Below are 18,764 nucleotides of genomic sequence, written 5' to 3'. Positions count from 1 at the left end.
TGTCTCCCTCATTTTCTTCCTGAGTAAGTAACATGTATGGGCACTAGACTGAATCAAAGTAATTCCTTTTAGTTGGACAATGATTTGAGTTCATTCTGCAGTGCACTAAACCATTTAGAGGAAATGCCTTTGCATATTGGCAACTGCAAACTACTGCTTAATGCTGAGCCAGCTAGTACATGTGTTCTCATTCTTGGGTAGGGAAAGGAAGAGTTTGGAAGCTGTGCTACAGTGTGTATCACTTTTGACAAATGGTTTAGCTACTGCTATCAATCAGCAGAATTTTTGCTCAGGTCCCAGATTTGCTTAAAAGGCTGAAAAGGGAATCTGTAAGCCTCAATTCTGGGTTGCAAATGGCTTTCCCTCTCCTTCCTCCATTTATAAATCAGCAGTGTCCTTTGGCCAGATCACAAGTGAGATTAAACAATGTTCTTCAGTCTTCAGCAAGAAAATGTTGCTCAGGCCTTAATAACACAGATACATACATAAATTATATTTGCTGAGAGAAACATATGGTGAGAAAAGTTTTCAGTCTGATGTCTGCACATGTTGGCAAAGTTTATGGAGCTATGATAGTAAGATACAACATGTGTTTTGACTTTTGATTTCATTTTCCTCGTGGTAAATAAGGTTTGAAGAAGTTATTTCTTCCCCAAGAATGGGTGAAACCTGATTAATCTGTTAAAAGATGTGAATTACTGATACGCTTTTGCTAGACATGTTGCCCACTGGCTTCCCTATATTAGCTTGCTTGTGGCTTTTGCTGTTATGTTTGGGCCTAATGCAGTCACTGTGCCAGTTCAAGCATATAACATCAGTTCTGATATCTTTTGATTCTCTGGTTCTTTCCATTTACAAATCTTGCCATATTCCACTCTGATATATGAGTTATGATATACATGGCTATCATATATCTCTGGGAATAAGCAGGAAGAACTTGAAATGCTAGTAAATAAACACAAGTATGACATAGCTGGCATCACAGACACCTGGTGGGATAATACGCATGATTGGAATGTTGGTATGGATGGGTACAGTTTGCTCATGAAGGATAGACAGAGAAAAAAGGGAGAAGGTGTTGCCTTATACATTAAAAATGTATATACTTGGACTGAGATTGAGATGGAAATAGGAGACAGCCTTGTTGAAAGTCTGGGTAAGGATAAAAGGAGTAAAAAACAAGGGTGATGTCATGGTAGGGGTCTACTACAGACCACCTAACCAGGACAGGGGTGGCAGGCTTGTATAATTTTTGGTAGTGCCCAGAACAGGTCCAAGTCCTGCCCTCCCACCTAAGGCTCTGGGAGGGAGTTTTGGTGTGGGAGGGGGTTTGGGGTGCAGGCTCTGTGATGGAGTTTGGGTGCTGGGTGCAGACTCTGGGCTGGGGTGCAGGACAGGATGTGGACTCTGGGAGGGAGTTAGGGTGCAGGAGGGGGTTTCAGGTGTAGGCTCTGGGAGAGAGTTTGGGTGTGGGAGGGGTGCAGGTTCTGGGAGAGGGTTTAGGGTGCTGGGTGCAGGAGTGGGTTTGGGTGCTGCGTGCGAGCTCTGGGCTGGGACAGAGGGTTGGAGTGTGGGAGGGGGTGCAGGGCATGGTGCTGGGCCGGGGATGAGGAGTTTAGGGTATGGCAGGCAGGCTGCCCTGGGGCTGGGGTGGGGGGCCAGAGAGGAGGACTCTAGGGGAGGAGGGCCCTCCTGGCCTCCCCGGCACAACACTCACCCAAGCCCCCCCAGGCTGCTGCTCAGGAGGTCCAGCCAGAATAAGCCCGCCCCCTCCTCCTTTCACAGGTGCAGCAGCTGTCTTAGCCTGCCCCGGCGCAGTTCCCTTGTAGCCAGCAGCGGCCAGCAAAGGAGTGCAGTGCGGAACTGCAGGGGTAGCCGCCTGCCAGCAAAGGAGCGCAATGCGCGGGGGCAGCAGGTGGGGCCGAGGGAGAGACCCAGCCCCGAATATGGGTGGAGTAGGGTCCCCTGGGCCCTGAAGTTGCTGGAGCCCAGGCACCACGGGACCATACAACTTGCTGCCCCTGAACCAGGAAGTTGAGGATGAGGCTTTTTTTAAACAACTAACAAAATAATCCACAGCACAGGACTTGGTGGTGATGGAGGACTTCAACTACTGAGACATCTGTTGGGAAAATAACACCGCAGGGCACAGATTATCCAACGAGTTCTTGGAATGTATTGGAGACAGTTTTTTATTTCAGAAGGTGGAGAACGCTACTAGGGGGAAGGCTGTTCTAGATTTGATTTTGACAAATAGGGAGGAACTGTTTGAGACTTTGAAACTGGAAGGCAGCTTGGGTGAAAGTGATCATGAAATGATAGAGTTCATGATTCTAAAGAATGGTAGGAAGGAGAACAGCAAAATAAAAACAGTGGATTTCAAGAAGACAGACTTTAGCAAACTCATGAAGTTGGTAGGTAAGATCCCATGGGAATTAAGTCTAAGGGGAAAAACAATTGAAAACAGCAGTTTGTGAAAGAGACATTATTAAAGGCACAAGAGCGAAGTATCCCACTGCGTAGGAATGATAGGAAGTATGACAAGAGGTCACCCTGGGTTAACCAGGAGATCTTCAATGATCAAAAAATCAAAGAAGAGTCCTACAAAAAGTGGAAACTAAGTCAAATTACAAAAAATAAATATAAACAAATAACACAAGTATATAGGGACAAAATTAGAAAGGCCAAGGCACAAAATGAGATCAAACTAGCTAGAGACATAAAGGATAACAAGAAAACATTCTACAAATACATTAGAAGCAAGAAGAACACAAAGAACAGGATAGGCCCATTACTCAGTGGGGGAGGGGGGACAAAAGCAGAAAATGTGGAATTGGCAGAGGTGCTTAATGACTTCTTAGTTTCAGTTTTCACCAAGAAGGTTGGTGATGATTGGACATCTAACATAGTGAATACCAGCGAAAGTGAGGTAGGATCAGAAGAGGCTAAAATAGGAAAAGAACAAATTAAAAATTACTTGGACAAATTAGACGTCTTCAAGTCACCAGGGCCTGATGAAATGCGTCCTAGAATACTTAAGGAGCTGACTGAGGAGAGATCTGAGCCATTAGCTATTATCTTTGAAAAGTCATGGAAGACAGGAGAGATTCCAGAAGACTGGAAAAGGGCAAATATAGTGCCAATCTATAAAAAGGGAAATAAAGACAACCTGGGGAAGTACAGACCAGTAATCTTAACTTCTATACCCAGAAAGATAATGGAGCAAATAATTAAGCAATCAGTTTGCAAACATCTAGAAGATAATAAGGTGATACGTAACAGTCAGCATGGATTTGTCAAGAACAAATCATGTCAAACTAACCTGATAGCTTTCTTTGACATGGTAACAAGTTTTGTGGATAGGGAGGAAGCGGTAGACATGGTATATCTTGACTTTAGTAAAGCTTTTGATACTGTCTTGCATAATCTTCTTATAAACAAACTAAGGAAAAGCAACCTAGATGGAGCTACTAGAAGGTGGGTGCAAAACAGGTTGGAAAACCATTCTCAGAAAGTAAACATCAGTGGTTCACAGTCATGCTGCAAGGACACATGAGTGTGGTCCAAGAGGAATCGGTTGTGGGTCTAGTTCTCTTCAATATCTTCATCAATGATTTAGATAATGGCAAAAGTACACTTTTTAAAAGTTTGCGGAAAGTATCAAGCTGGGAGGGGTTGCAAGTGCTTTGGAGGATAGGATTAAAATTCAAAATGATCTGGACAAACTGAAGAAATGGTCTGAAGTAAATAGGATGAAATTCAATAAGGACAAATGCAAAGTACTCCATTTAGGAAGGAACAATCAGTTGCACACATACAAAATGGGAAATGATGGCCTAGGAAGGAGCACTGCAGAAAGGGATCTGGGGTCATAGTGGACCACAAGCTAAATATGAGTCAAAAGTGTAACACTGTTGCAAAAAAGGGAACATCATTCTGGGATGTATTAGCAGGATTGTTGTAAGCAAGACACGAGAAGTAATTCTTCTGTTCCACTCTGCGCTGATTAGGCCACAGCTGGAGTATTGTGTCCAGTTGTGGGCGCCACATTTCAGGAAGGATGTGGACAAATTGGAGAAAGTCCAGAGAAGAGCAACAAAAATGATTAAAGGTCTAGAAAACATGACCTATGAGCAGGGCTGGATTAAAGCAGAGGCCTTAGGGGCTGCAGTCCAGGACTCTGGGCTAAGGGGGGCCCTGGCACAGCAGGGCCCAGGCAGGTAATCTTGGACTGTATACTAACTGCTTGTAGTTGAGACCAAGTCTTACTACTCTGTTGCTAAAGACAATTCTTATCACCATATTATGTAGTTAAATTGTGTTGTAATCTGTACATATAACAACATATAAGCATGTATAATCTAAACATGTAATCACAGATAATCATCTGGGGCCCAGAGGCACCAGTCTCTTCAAGAATCTCAATTAGCCCAACAGCTTGACATTTATCTTTGTATCCTTGTGTTCTCACACTACCCTTGAGTTGTTACAGCTTCACACCCAAGTTTTCTGCATCCTCTAAATGTTTAAGGGTCCTTCATTTTGCCACATATAGGGCAAATCAATTAGATATGTCATATTGGACTTTCTATAAATGTCCTGTCTCAAATGGTAAATAGCTCCATACATGCACTCTAGGCCAGCTCAATTTACCTGTGTGGAATTTTTTGTTTTTTGATCAATTATTTTGTCTTACAGTTTGTGTCACCAGTGTCCATTAATTATTATTGTACATTGTTACATAAGTCACCATTTAATCATAACCGTTTATTTAATGAAATCAGGATGGAATGAGTTGTGCAAGTGTGGGCCTTGGGAAGAACATGAAATTTTGGTGATGAACATGAACATATGTTAAAAATGACACTGGAAGCTTCCCTGTGCTGTAGAAGTAGCTGTAATGCTAAGAAAATAAACGATATTGTCCACTGGGCGACTAACAGCTATTCTCACCAATGAGACTCTTTTTAAACCATCCACTTGACCAAAACATTGAGTGGCTCAAAGAGAGTATTTAACTGTCTTTTCAAAAAGTGGGTAGATGCTATGGCTTAACACCCCCACCCTATCCTACCCCAAATATTTGGTTTCTCTGGGGAAATGCACAGCATTTAATAAGACTTAAATAATACAAACAAGCCAGATACAAATATGCAGCTAAAGAAAAAACTGTCTTCTAAGGCAACAATGTAACACCTGAGACGCATGTACTGAGCCTGATTCTCCACACCCTGATGGTGGTTTTATACTAGTGTAATTGCTGAAGTCAACTGAATTACTCTGGTGTAAAACCAGCATAAGGTTGTGGATTGGGGGTGAATTGGAGCTCCTTACCTATACAATATTTCTCTAGTTACAGCATTATGATCTAGAAATTCACCAATGAACATCTTTACAAAGAAATATCTATAATACCTGGGCTAGTCCTCCAGCATGTATAAGGGTTAAGTCAGGCATCCAAGAACAACCAGGCACCAATAGGCCATACAGTGCGATCATATAATAAGGCACAGAGTAGAACATGTATGTCAGCATCTGCATTTTAAACAAAAACATTAGCTGGTTTGTGTTTTCAGAGAGAGGTCTATTTAGGAATCAGCCAACTGCTGACTGAGAAATTGGAATATTCCAAGATTATGCTCTCCAGGGGATATTTGCAGATGATGAAAGATATCCCTGTAGATAAACAGAACACTCCACATAGATTCTCCAAATAGTGAAATCATAATACCCCAGAACCCCACCACTTTCCAGAGTGAAGTTTCTTCGTTCAGCTTGTTGCCACAATGGATTTCTCACAGAAAAGGTCAATCCTTCATTTGAGGTTTACTCATTTGGTTGCCTCCCCATAAATGACACTATGCCTCTCAGTGTTTGTCATTTTTAAAAATAGAAACACTGGGGTATTAAGAACCCTCAGGGTCAACCCTTGTGCAATGCTCAAGTAAACAGGCTTGGCAAAGGATGCGGTGTGGTTTTACAGGAAAGAGGAATGTGTCAGTGGTGATAGAGAAGAGAAATGGTAAATATAGAGCTAGATTTCCTATCTACACTACCCTTTGACCTGTTGAGGATGCTATTACACTAGGATGAGGTGGCCAACCTGAGCCTGAGAAGGAGCCAGAATTTACTAATGTACATTGCCAAAGAGCCACAGTAATATGGCAGAAGCCCCGCAGCAGCTTCCCTTGCTCACTCTCAGCATCTCCCACCCACCAGCAGCCCTGCCAATCAGCACCTCCCCCTCTCTCCCTGCACCTCCCAATCAGCTGTTTTGTGGTGTGCACAAGGCTCTGGGGGAGGAGGAGCAAGGTCATGGCAGGCTCAGGTGAGGGGGCAGGAAGGGGTGGTGTGTGGGGAAGGGCCTGTGGCAGAACCAGGGCTTGAGCAGTCAGCACCCCCCGGCACATTGGAAAGTTGGCACCTGTAGCTCCAGCCCTGGACTTGGTGCCTCTACAAGGAGCTACATATTAACTTCTGAAGTGCCTATTCATCCATCACTTTATGACATCTTATACTTAATAGTTAGTTCTTTACCTGAAGTTTAGGATAAGCAGCAGGATCCTTGATATAGGGCTCGTGAAGTTGAATATATAACCGACAGAGTTCAGCAGGGCAATCCAAAGCAATCTACAGAGATGTTAAAAATTGTATGTGATAAAAGAAGTCACTCTAAAACAAATTAACCTGATCCTTGCTATTGTGGGTTCTACAACTGTGCTCGCTGTTGCCATACAGAAGGCTTGCTTACAGGCCAGAAGGCACTGGACCCTTTGCCAAGGTGATCCACTTGGTCACCAGTATAGAAATGGGCTGACATCACTATTGAAATGTAGTCTTCCCTTTGCCTGCCTCACAGGTCCCTTGAACGGTTCATAGAGCAAGACTAGAATATCTAACTTTTATATAGCATTTTTCATCAATAGACCTCAAAGGCACTTTATAAACGAAGGTGAGCATCATTATCCCCATTTTACAGATGAGAAAACTGGCACACAGAGAGAGGTAATGACTTACTCAAGGTCCCCCAGCAGACCAATGACCAAGGTTAGAATAGCACCTAAGTCTTCTGAGTCCTAGTTTAGTGCTCTAGCCACTAGGACAACATTAGCCATCTTAGTTTTTCATTGGAAAGTAATTAAGCTAGTATGCTAGGTATGAGTGGTCCACACTCTGATAAACGTATAACATTCTTTTATTTGTACTAACAGCTAATGGCTTAGGCATTATGGATTGTGTCAAATGGAAATTCACCCAATAGTAGAAAAATCAGGTAAGCAGATACTGTAGAGTTTATGTAGGGATTTAAACAAGAGTTGTGCTGCAATAAGGAAATAGTGGAGAATGATGCAAACTCCAAAACCAGCTCTATAAAAAAAATGTAATTGTTGGATTTTTATCTAACTATAAAGAACAAACTTGCCAATAAATTCCATGGTGAACTACTATGTCAAGGAACTGAATTCAGGATAACAAGCAATGACTACAAAGTACGCAATACTTTTCTAAAATGATTCATCAGTTTCAACAGCAGCTTAATAAGAGCTTTCCCATGAGGCATTGCTCGTGTCTAAATTTCTGACAAGGCCCAGCTGGGTGTATTGCAGCAGCCAACTGCACTGGCATTTGTAAGTCTTGGTTTGGGAAGAATACAAAGATTCCTTCCAATGGCACATCTTGGAGAGGGAGAAACATCTGAGAAACAGGTGTATGTCTGTACTAAGGAACCACAGTTTATTGGCCAATAACATATTGGCCACAACTACTGGAGCTTAATAGAAATCTGTTCATTCCATCCATGGCTGAGAAAATGATGTCACTGAAACAGTTCGTACAATGGGAGAGGAACTGGGTAGTGAAATGGGATAGGAAAAGAAGCTCAGAAGAAATGAGGAAGTGGCATTGCAGCCTGTAGCTGGGTGCTTCGGCAAGAGATTACACTGTGAAAAATGTGTCATCTATTTCCACATTGTTTTGTTTTATTCAGTTAGCCAGCACCAACAGTACTAGGGGGTGTCATGAGCTGCAACAAATGAAGATGCCAGTAACAAGACAGAAGTAAACAAAAATTAAAATATTTCTGAAGGCATATTTTCTCAGAAGTATGACCAGAGAGCAAAAATAAAGCAGTAATACAAGCCAGCAGAACTACAAAAGAGTGACATGCACTAAGTAGAACACATTGCTGCTAAAGTTACTTCTGATCACTTGATACATGAATTAAAGTCTAGACAGGGTCAGCTCTACCAAATATGCAGACCAAGCAGTTGTCTTGGGCACCAAAATGTTTAGTGATTGTATATCACTGAGTAAACAATTTCCATTTTGCCTGGGGCAGCAAATACTTCAAAGCTGATGCTAGGAGTAGGTTTACCACTGCTCCAAGAAGCAAGTATTTTAAATTCTGTGTGATTCCCTCTGAAATTTAAAAGCTATCAACTGTAATATAAATCCATAGATAAAGTTAATTTAAAATTATCTATACTTGATAGGCAAGAATGAGACATTTACAATTTCAGGAGACTTGGGATAAACCCAACATAGTTCTCAGATAAAAAGATTCTACTCTCTCACTCATAATATAAGCGGCATGTTTTTCTGTGAGTTTAGTTACATGTCTATGTTTTAGAAAGACATGAATGCAGATTTAATTTAGCTTGTGTGCATCCATGCTATTGCTTATTAAAATATTAACAGTAGACCGCCAAAAAAAACAACGAATGACATGCTTTTTAGGTCACTGAGCCACACTTGGGCTATCATTACTCTGTTGCTCTTGGGGGGTCATACGGCTAGTCCCTTTCAGAAAAAAAGTTTCACACAATGCAAATGGAGAGGCAAAGCTACAGTAATTACAATAATGCCACAGGCAGTGTTGTAGCTGTGTCGGTCCCAGGATATTAGAGAGACAAGGTGGGTGAGGTAATATCTTTAATTGGACCAATTTCTGTTGGTTGGAGAGAGGAGCTTACAGAAGAACTCTGTGTAAGCTCTAAAGTTTGTCTCTTTCACCAGCAGAAGTTGGTCCAATAAAAGGTATTACCTCATCCACTTTGTCTCTCTAATAATGCCATAGACACTTCATTTCTCCTTCATATTCTTAGGGCCCAGTCCTACTTGGGAGCTGAATGGGCCCTTGGTTTTCTTACATACAAAAATTCTTCCTTTTGAAAAGCAACAGATGTAAAAGCTTTGTGAATAAAACTTAGAGATCCCAGGTCGTTACTGCCCCTTACACTTACCAGGCCCCTAAATATGCAAAACCCAGTTGCGAGGATGAGATATATAGCCAGCATTAGATCTAGTGGTCTTCTCAGGAGTCCTTTCTTCTGGACTTTCTGAACCACCTACAATACAATAGGGTTAAGAGTAGATCATATATTCTACATTAGATGTATTTAATTTCAAATCTGTCTCTAAAGAAAGTTAAGGTGGTGAAACACCCTGACAGGAGCCAGTGGGGCAGCATCTGCTCTCAGCTACTCTAATGTAAATGCAGAGTCACTCTATTGATTTGAGTGTAAAAGGGGGAGCAACAGCATTTCTGTATATAATAATATAACAATGTTACAATGATATAACAGAAAGCAGAATCAGGCCCCTACCATTAAAAGTTAAAGCTAACCCACACTTTAAGAAGATTCTATAATGGTCCACCTGAGTGAGGATCAGTGTCAATCTTCATGTTGAATGGCTTACCTTTCATCAGTCAGTGACACTTTACACGGTAATTTACACAAGATAATAAAATGGCTTCCTCATACCCACCCTAGTTGCGCCACTGAGTATCTTATGTATGCCCATTTTATTTCTAAAAACCATAGTGCATATCCATTTATGTGGGCTCATAAGAAAATGTATTATGTAATCATAAATACATATCCAATATTTGTTTATCAAGTGGCTGACTAAGAGAGGAAGGATGACCTAGTGGCTAATGTGGTAGCCTAGGACACCGGAGACCCAGTTTCACTTCCCTATTCTGACACAGACTTCCTATGAGATGTTGGGCAAGTTGTCATAAGCTTCTGTTCCCTTGCAGTAAAACAGAGATGATCCCTCCCTCCGAGGAATGTTGTGGGGGTAAATATGTGAGGCATGCTGATGCAATGGAAGCTGTATATGCACCTCAGATAAAAAATAGTTTGAGGCAATTGCGAGAGCTCACTCACTGCAGAGTTTTCACTCAAACCTTCATTCCAGGATGCAATTTTTTTTTCACCATTATGCACTCTTGCCCAACATACACACCAGATGCAATCTCCTTTGCAATTGAGCAAACAAGCCATCTTCTTCATTTAAAAACACTGTATTTATATGACTTGCTCATTTCCACGTCCCTTTTGAACGACAATCCATGCATTGATAGGCACACAACAAAAAGACCTCCTACATAATGGATTTCCTTATTATATATTATTGCATTACTGTCTCAAAATATGTTGTACAGTGACATAATTATAAATATTCATGTTCAAATGACAGAACAGAAGAAAGTATTTTTTTAGGCAAAACTCCTAAGCAAGGACTACAGAATTTGGCTCATAGTTTAACAAAAATTAAAAACACTTCCTATATGTAGGGCTATTTATTTCATAAAATTGTTAAAACGGGTAAATTTTCAGAAACAGACATTTTCAGCAGAGGCAGTTCTGCTGTGTCTTCTTCTTGCTGCCTCATACTAGATCAATAGGTAGGCTCATGTGAGTAAGACAAGTATGATTTAGACCTGTGTTACCTTAAATATTATAGAGTATCAAAGCCTGCTATAGGAGTGTTTACAACGTCATAGGCAAAGAATGTGTTTAACCCAATAGTATTAATGGGAAAAACAAGGGAGTAATGTTACAAATACTTTTAAGATGGAACCATAAAAGAATAATTGTAAAGTCAATGGATTGTTTCCATTTTACTACTGCGTGAAGGCTGAACTTTAAATGTATATGTTACACCTTTTTCTAAAAGGAGACAGTAACCTGACATATATATTTATGAGTGACACGAAACCACAGCACTGTGTTATGTACACAGCAGTTAGAATGATTAGCCAACATGACAATGAGGACAAACCTACCCAATAGACTTTGTCTGTTAAGTTTCTATAGGGATACCGAGAACTTATGCCTTTTCTTTTCTGTATATATATATTTACATAAAGGCAATGCAAATGTAAAGCTCTAAGAAAGCAGAAAGATAGGCCAACACATAAAGGCATAGTGCTTGACTGAAATACCTTGTCTACTGAAGAAACAGCAGAGAATCCTGTGGCACCTTATAGACTAACAGAGGTTTTGGAGCGTGAGCTTTCGTGGGTGAATACCCACTTCGTCAGACGTCAGACCTGCGTCTGACGAAGTGGGTATTCACCCATGAAAGCTCACGCTCCAAAACGTCTGTTAGTCTATAAGGTGCCACAGGATTCTCTGCTGCTTTTACAGATCCAGACTAACACAGCTACCCCTCTGATACTTGTCTACTGAGTTATTGTGCCCATCTCTCTCTTTTTAATACAGCAAAGTCATACCAATATACCCTGACATGAATTAAATGCAACAATAGCTCCTGTCAGGTCAAAGTTGATCCACTGCTGGCTTCCCTTCTGCTGAAAACAACAAACCAACTTCTCACAAGTCTTGCTGATGCTGCTGTTTTGTATGTCAGAAGACAGTCTGCAGGTGCAATTAGAATTTTCTCCCAAATCCCTAATCTATGCTGAGCGGCTTGTCTGGGGTTACCTCCCAGGCTCAGGCTCTGGCTCTAAGAGCTCAGAACAATCTACTAGTGTCAATAGGCTGACTGCAACAAAACTGGTCCCACCAGAATTCATGTGCAAAGCTGAATTTATGCCTTGCTCTCCATCTCATTAACTTTTCCTGAACTTAAATTACTTGTGACTGTTCCCTGAGTTACTAGAACATTTATAGACCTATCCACCAAGCCCTGTAAATACCATATTACAGCTCAGTTTGATTCTAAACTGTGGCATAACTCCCCCATACCTCTATGCTTTGAAAACAAGTGAAGCTTGTCTGTTATCCAAGTGTATGTATTTAACTGGTTTGTAGTTAAGTCTGTAGCAATGAATGGCTTACGCAACACTATATAAATTGATTCCAATAATGTTTTCATGTAATTACTTTGTATATATTTGTACATTTTTAAGAACTATCATGACATTTGTTTCCTAACTCCCTTATTGTCTCTGAATAATGCTAGTTCAAAAATTAAAATTGGATTTTCAAGCTGATTGTAAATATTTAAAAGATCTGCTGAAAAGGGGCCAAATCCTTGTAGGATTTAGTATGGTGAATTATTAATTAAACAAATCAGTATTAAGAACAACTATTTTCTGAAAACTAGATTGCATTTAAGATCACCTAAAATATTACAATTGGTTTTATTTAATTTTCCACAGAATTTTGAAGTATACAATTTCTAAACATAAGTATGTGTGATAGGTTCTCAGTTCTACCTCTACCCCAATATAACGTGACCCGATATAACACGAATTCGGATATAACGTGGTAAAGCAGTGCTCTGGGGGGGCAGGGCTGCGTGCTCTGGCGGATCAAAGCAAGTTTAATATAACGCGGTTTCACCTATAACACGGTAAGATTTTTTGGCTCTTGAGGACAGCGTTATATCAGAGTAGAGGTGTATTCTTGTCTTCTACAGATCATAAATTAGCTCTGAAGATATAGTTCTATTTTCCAACAGGAAAGGCAATTTCATGAAAAAAGTCTAAAGCATGGATGAAAAGATTCTATATTTAGAATTACACTGAGGACTTACTATGACCTTCAGAGAACAGAAACTAAAAAGCTCAATTTTTACATAAAAAAGAGCTGTTCAGTAAAAACTGAAATAAAAAAAGTGTTTAGAACACCTGCTTTCCATGCATGTGCCTTTTTTAAACAAAATCTTTTAAAAGTTAAGCTTGATTGAAATATGCATCGTGAAACATTAAATCTGGTTAACAAAGTAGTAGTAATTACTAACTTCATAAACATAAGAAGCTTGGCCATGCTTCTGCAAATGAGCTACCATATTTTAGCTATAGGCAGCAATTTCTGTACAGATCTTGGGGCCAGGAGGGCAAATCGAAACTTTTATCCACCTCTACGCAAACACTATATTCACCTCACTAATACATGTTGTTACATAAGAAGCAACCATCAACATGACCAAACAGTGCTTTGGTCCAGATAGCTTGACTCTATCCCATTTTTATGCCTTTCATTAGATTTCTGAGGGTTCTGTTTACATATTACTCAAATCCTCTCTACAGTTTCAGTTTGGAAGATTCACTGAGCTTTCCCCTATCTGGCTTCCATGGAAATGAATCCTAATTTATAAGGCAAAAGCTATTCAGACATGCCTCTTGGGACTCAGATTTAGGAGTTGTACCTGCCCTCACTGCCCCCAAAATCCTTTAGTGCAATAGAACCATTATTGATATGTCTTTCACAAGCTTCTTGAAAATCTTCCAGTGCATCTTCTTCAATGAGTGTGTCCTGCAAGATCACCTGTACACAGAGAGCCTGTTAGATTTCTGAACGTTCAGGGGTAGGATCTGTCTCCTATTAGTCATATATACAGTGCCTACCACAAAATGGACCTGTCTGAGGCCTCAGAGTGCTTTTGTAATACAAATACTATTCATACATTATATGTTGACACTCAAAATGGGTTTGGAATGTGCTCTGGCAGTAAGCCTGGCTGCCTCTAGCCACAAATAGCTACACATCATGTCATTCTTTGCTCTACTTTTCAGGTAACCTTTTTTCTCAATGCATGAAATTGTGCATAAACAAATGTTGCATATTGTGACTGCCCAACTAATCCTATTGTTGCCCAATTACAGAGTCCTAGGAAAAAGGTCTAGCTAGTTGTGAAGATGCAGATGAAGATGAATGTAAAAATAAGCTTTGGATAGGTATAAAGTGGGTAACACAAAATCACTTCCTTACTACATACCATGATAATATATCTCAGCTATAAAACCCAATAGCATGCAATGCAAAGATTTTAAAAAGCAAGGTGTTCAATTATATGAAATTTCACAGTAATCTACATAATATTACTATCTGTAGTTATATAGCACCTTTATCTTAGTATCATAAGGAGCTTTACAAAGCTGGGGAAGTATCACTATCCATGTTTTACAGATGGGGAAACTGAGGCACTGGGACTATAAAGGTCATACATTGAGGGCAAGTCTATGTTACAAACTTATGTCAGTGAAACTATGTTAAAAAAAAAATCCACACCCCTGAGCGATACAGTTATACCTACCTAAACCCCAGTGTGGACAGCACTATGTCAGCAGGTGGGCTTCTCCTATTGACATAGTCACTGTCTCTTGCAGAAGTGGATTAACTATACTGACAGGAGATGTTCTCCCATCAGCGTAGTAGCATCTTCATTGAAGCACTACTGTGCACCACTGCAGCATTTTAAGCATAGATCTGCCCTGAGATCCTCACCTCTAGTCCTTCATTCTAACCACCTAATCACCTTGCTTCCCTCTGCACTCCACAATGAAACTAACTAAAATATTATCTTATGCAGTGGAGTCACATCATAGGTGCATTTAACTTACATGATTTTAACTATACGTGCAAAACAAAAAGAGAAAAATAACAATTTAAATACTGTACCTGTAGTGAGGGCGATTTCGCCCACCATTCCACTCAATGAGTGTTTGACTATACATGATTTTCGCCTTATGCGCTGACTTCAGAACCTAACCCCTGCATAAGATGCAACTCCCCTGTATGAAGAATGCAGCAGGGATGTTTTTGGCATGCCTGAATGATCCTCCATCAATCTCCATTACAAACATAATAAATCATTACAGTGCACTCCACTAAAACTCTGCAGGAATAATGAGCAAGTTTTTAGTCTTTTTAATGCTATTAGTACAGTAGTTTATATTTAATACAGTAACATTACCTTGATGGGAGTATTGTAAGTCACTGAAGGATGATTATAGATTCTGAACCCAGCCCATATAGGAAGACAAATATATGGTACATTTAAGAAAGAAGCAGGACACATTCTTGCTCCATATTTACCTATTAAAAGAAATAATCGTAAAACATGTGAAGAATTTGTATACTAACTGTATATGGCGAAAATTACAGCATATCCGATGGAGCATCCACATCAAATAGCTATGATAATGCTGGATGTAAAAAGCTTTTTAAATGCTTGCAACCCAGCATACAAATCTGGTGGAAAAGCCTGTGCTGGCAAATGGAAGAGCCACACACAAGCAGGTAACAACTAGATACAGTATATGGTGTGTTGTTTCAAAGATGAGATTTTCTGTTTGTGACAGCCAGCTGCCTCAGACACTGACCTCTTTTCTACATACCCACAGGGATGGAAGAGCTCAGAAAGCTGTTAATACAACCTGCTCTAGATAAAGGCATCTTTCACAAAAGAAAAACTGACACTTTTGAGTCTGATATTATGCTCTGCTTACTAAATCTTGGTCTCTAATACAGGGCAGTGACAATGCTTGGAAAAGGGTTACAAAAAAAAACAAAAATTTCTGGGCCAGATCCTCAGCTGCTATAAATCAGTGGAGACTGTGCTTTTTATATCAGCTGAGGATCTGGTCAAAATCAGTGACAGAGAGGACTCCCTAAAAATCAGAGATCTTGAGCTTGTATAGGAAAGAGGTGAAGAGCTTCTGTGTGGACTGATCAGGCTCAACCATGAATGCTCCATTCTAGCTATAAAAACCTGGGCTGAGATTTTCAAAGCCAACTAATGGTTGTAAACACATTAACATTAATTTATGGCAGTAGTGTGTCTAACCTCCCTCTCCCCCCTTCATCTTTTGAAAAATCATGTTAGGCTTTTTGCAAGAAGGAAATCATTTATTTATGTAAGAAAAGTTTAAAGCATTTCAGGTCAACAATTGCATGACATAAACATGATTTAATAACAACTTCTCAAACCCCAGCAGCTCTAAATTCATTTGTCCAAAAGTGCCTTTGGACGCCTTTTGCCTGACCCCTGACATCTGTACTGTAAAGCAACAAGTGCTCTTTATGCTAATCCATAGATGAACAATTTTTAAACACTAATAACAAACAGATATCATTATTTAAGTCAATGAGAATCTTTCTATTGACTTGTGTGCTTTGGATCACAGCCTTATTGCCGATAGCAAAATATGATAAAAGATGAAAGATGATAAACTTTTTCTTGTCGGCATGGAATGGCAAATCCACACACTTCCCAAAGTAAAGTATCTGGTTAACTGATCTGTTTATATTCCTGAAGTCCCTCCAATGTTATATTAAAGTAAGGTGCAATATATTATATTTTGGTTATGAGATTAGGCAGCCTTATTTTTTATTAACCCAGTATAGGAAGTAGAAAACAAAACAGTTTTCATGCTTCACATGAGAAAGTTGGTTATATGAATTATCTCCTTACCCACAATAGTTCCAGGCATAAAGACAATAATGCTCATGACAATGGATCCTAACCAGTATAGGCCAATGGTTCTGTAACTTTCTCTGAAACAGAAATAATTGATTTAATACATCATCCCTAGAACACTACTGTCAAAAACTGCCCTCAGAGATTATACTGATTTCTGCTGGTAGCATGTTAAGAGAGAAGGCTGAGAACCTCAAAGATATTTAGCTGCCTAGCACCCTTTGAAGATCTGGGCCTAATGTGGTGGTGAATGTGGACACAGAGGAGTGATAGAAACAAACCTATGGGGGGACGCTCTGCATTTTTGTGTATAAACAAGATAATTATATGAGCAATATGGGACTGTATGTTTAATTACCTGTTTTGTGGGAGGTTTTACTCACAGAAGGGCTGAGTGGGCACCTGTTGCACAAGGCTTTAAAAATAATTTGCTTTAATGCTTATGTTAGCAGAAGATTGATGTTTCAAAACAGTATATTTTGAAATATTTTCCCCTGCAATGTGCTTTTAATTATTTTCTTTAACTCTTTCCACAAGAGTAAGCAACATAAGACTCTTATATTCCAGAAATTATTATTACCTCTTTATTTACACAGTACTTCCTGGTAGAATCAAAGAAAGAAGACCATGACGTCTTAACCAAGACACTGTTCTGCTCTCTTGAAATAATGATACCATGGAGTCTGATAATGCATTCTCTTTAGGATTTCCACTTTCTGCTTAGCTAATATAAATTGTACAAATGCACTGTGTTTTGCTCTGTACAGTAAATCTTCCAGATAAAAGTCATGGTAGAATTTTTGTTCTGCTGCCTACATCAAGTTCAGCAATAATAATAATAATTAATAAAACCAACACCATCAACAAAACACTCATTAACCGAACTAATTAACTGTGCCCATTTTGAATTACAGTGCAAAGGCGAGAGAACACGGCTTCTTTATTTGCTCCCCTTTGTGCATCTGAAACAAGAGGCCAAATCCAGTTGTAATCTAACTCTGAAAAGAGTAATGGAATTGCAGTAGGGCTTCATTTGACCCAAGGAATTTACACAGCACAAAATAATATTTAAAAAACTCTAACATCCAAACATTGCACAACCACAGGAACTGAATTTCCTTTGTGGCTTATACAGGGGTGTGGACAGCTAAACAAACGGTACACAAACATCAGACTGACTTACTCCCACGAAATAGCTGCCACCATTAAGAGATACATCAGATAATGCGCAGAGCCATCCCAATAGCAGATCACATGACCATATGCAGTGTTCAGATGAGGCTCGCCCTAAAGAAAATGGATTTTAAAACAGTACAATGGCAAAGGAGATTCAATAAACCTTAGAAGTGTATTAAGAATAGCAGGTAAACAGGCTGGAGTAAAGTGACTGGTGTTCATGCAGTCTAGGGATTCATTTTTTTCTGGCTGCCAACTCTCACGTTAGCCTTTTTCCAGTCATCCCGGACCTCGCCCCAATAGCCATGAGTTTTCAAAGATAATGGCCAATGGCTCCACAATCACATCTGTCAACTCCTTTAGCAACCTCGGATGCAGTGCACCTGGCCCCATGGACTTGTGCTCATCCAGCTTTTCTAAATAGGCCCGAACAACTTCTGTCTCCACAGAGGGCTGGTCACCTCCTCTCCATATTGTGCAGCCCAGTGCAGAATTCTGGGAGCTGACCTTGTTCATGAAGACAGAGGCAAAAAAAGCATGAGTACATTAGCTTTTTCCACAACCTCTGTCACTAAGTTGCCTCCCCCATTCAGTAAGGGGCCCACACTTTGCCTGACCACCTTCTTGTTGCTAACATACCTGTAGAAACCCTTCTTGTTACTCTTAATGTCCCTTGCTAGCTGCAACTCCAAGTGTGATTTGGGCTTCCTGATTTCACTCCTGCATGCCTGAGCAATATTTTTATACTCCTCCTGGTCATCTATCCAATCTTCTACTTTTTGTAAGCTTCTTTTTTGTATTTAAGATCAGCAAGGGTTTCACTGTTAAGCCAGGCTGGCTGCCTGCCATATTTACTATTTTTTCTACACACGGGAATGATTTGTTCCTGCAACCTCAATAAGGATTCTTTAATATACAGCCAGCTCTCCTGGACTCCTTTAAAAACGGGAAAGAGGAGGATCTGGGGAACTACAGGCCAGTCAGCCTCACCTCAGTCCCTGGAAAAATCATGGAGCAGGTTCTCAAGGAATCAATTCTGAAGCACTTAGAGGAGATGAAAGTGATCAGGAACAGTCAGCATGGATTCATCAAGGGCAAGTCATTCCTGACTAACCTAATTGCCTTCT

General features: G+C 40.1%; 1 protein-coding gene across 2 annotated transcripts in view; it reads right to left on the bottom strand.

The window, feature by feature from the left end:
- The window catches only part of TM6SF1 (transmembrane 6 superfamily member 1), a 35,079-nt gene that overhangs the window by 5,186 nt on the left and 11,129 nt on the right, over positions 1-18,764 (bottom strand). The window contains exons 4-9 of one of the 2 annotated variants that reach the window (XM_032790636.2): positions 17,645-17,748; positions 16,456-16,538; positions 14,956-15,077; positions 9,243-9,347; positions 6,538-6,630; positions 5,416-5,535 (exon numbers count right to left, since the gene is read on the bottom strand). In XM_032790636.2, coding sequence (XP_032646527.1) covers positions 5,416-5,535; positions 6,538-6,630; positions 9,243-9,347; positions 14,956-15,077; positions 16,456-16,538; positions 17,645-17,748 — 627 coding nt within the window. The remainder of the gene's footprint in view (positions 1-5,415; positions 5,536-6,537; positions 6,631-9,242; positions 9,348-14,955; positions 15,078-16,455; positions 16,539-17,644; positions 17,749-18,764) is intronic. The other variant, XM_075069669.1, reaches the window with a different exon arrangement.

The sequence above is a fragment of the Chelonoidis abingdonii genome, chromosome 9 (assembly GCF_003597395.2).
Source record: "Chelonoidis abingdonii isolate Lonesome George chromosome 9, CheloAbing_2.0, whole genome shotgun sequence".
NCBI classification, from domain to species: domain Eukaryota; kingdom Metazoa; phylum Chordata; order Testudines; family Testudinidae; genus Chelonoidis; species Chelonoidis abingdonii.
This window is presented reverse-complemented; position numbering and strand designations above follow the sequence as displayed.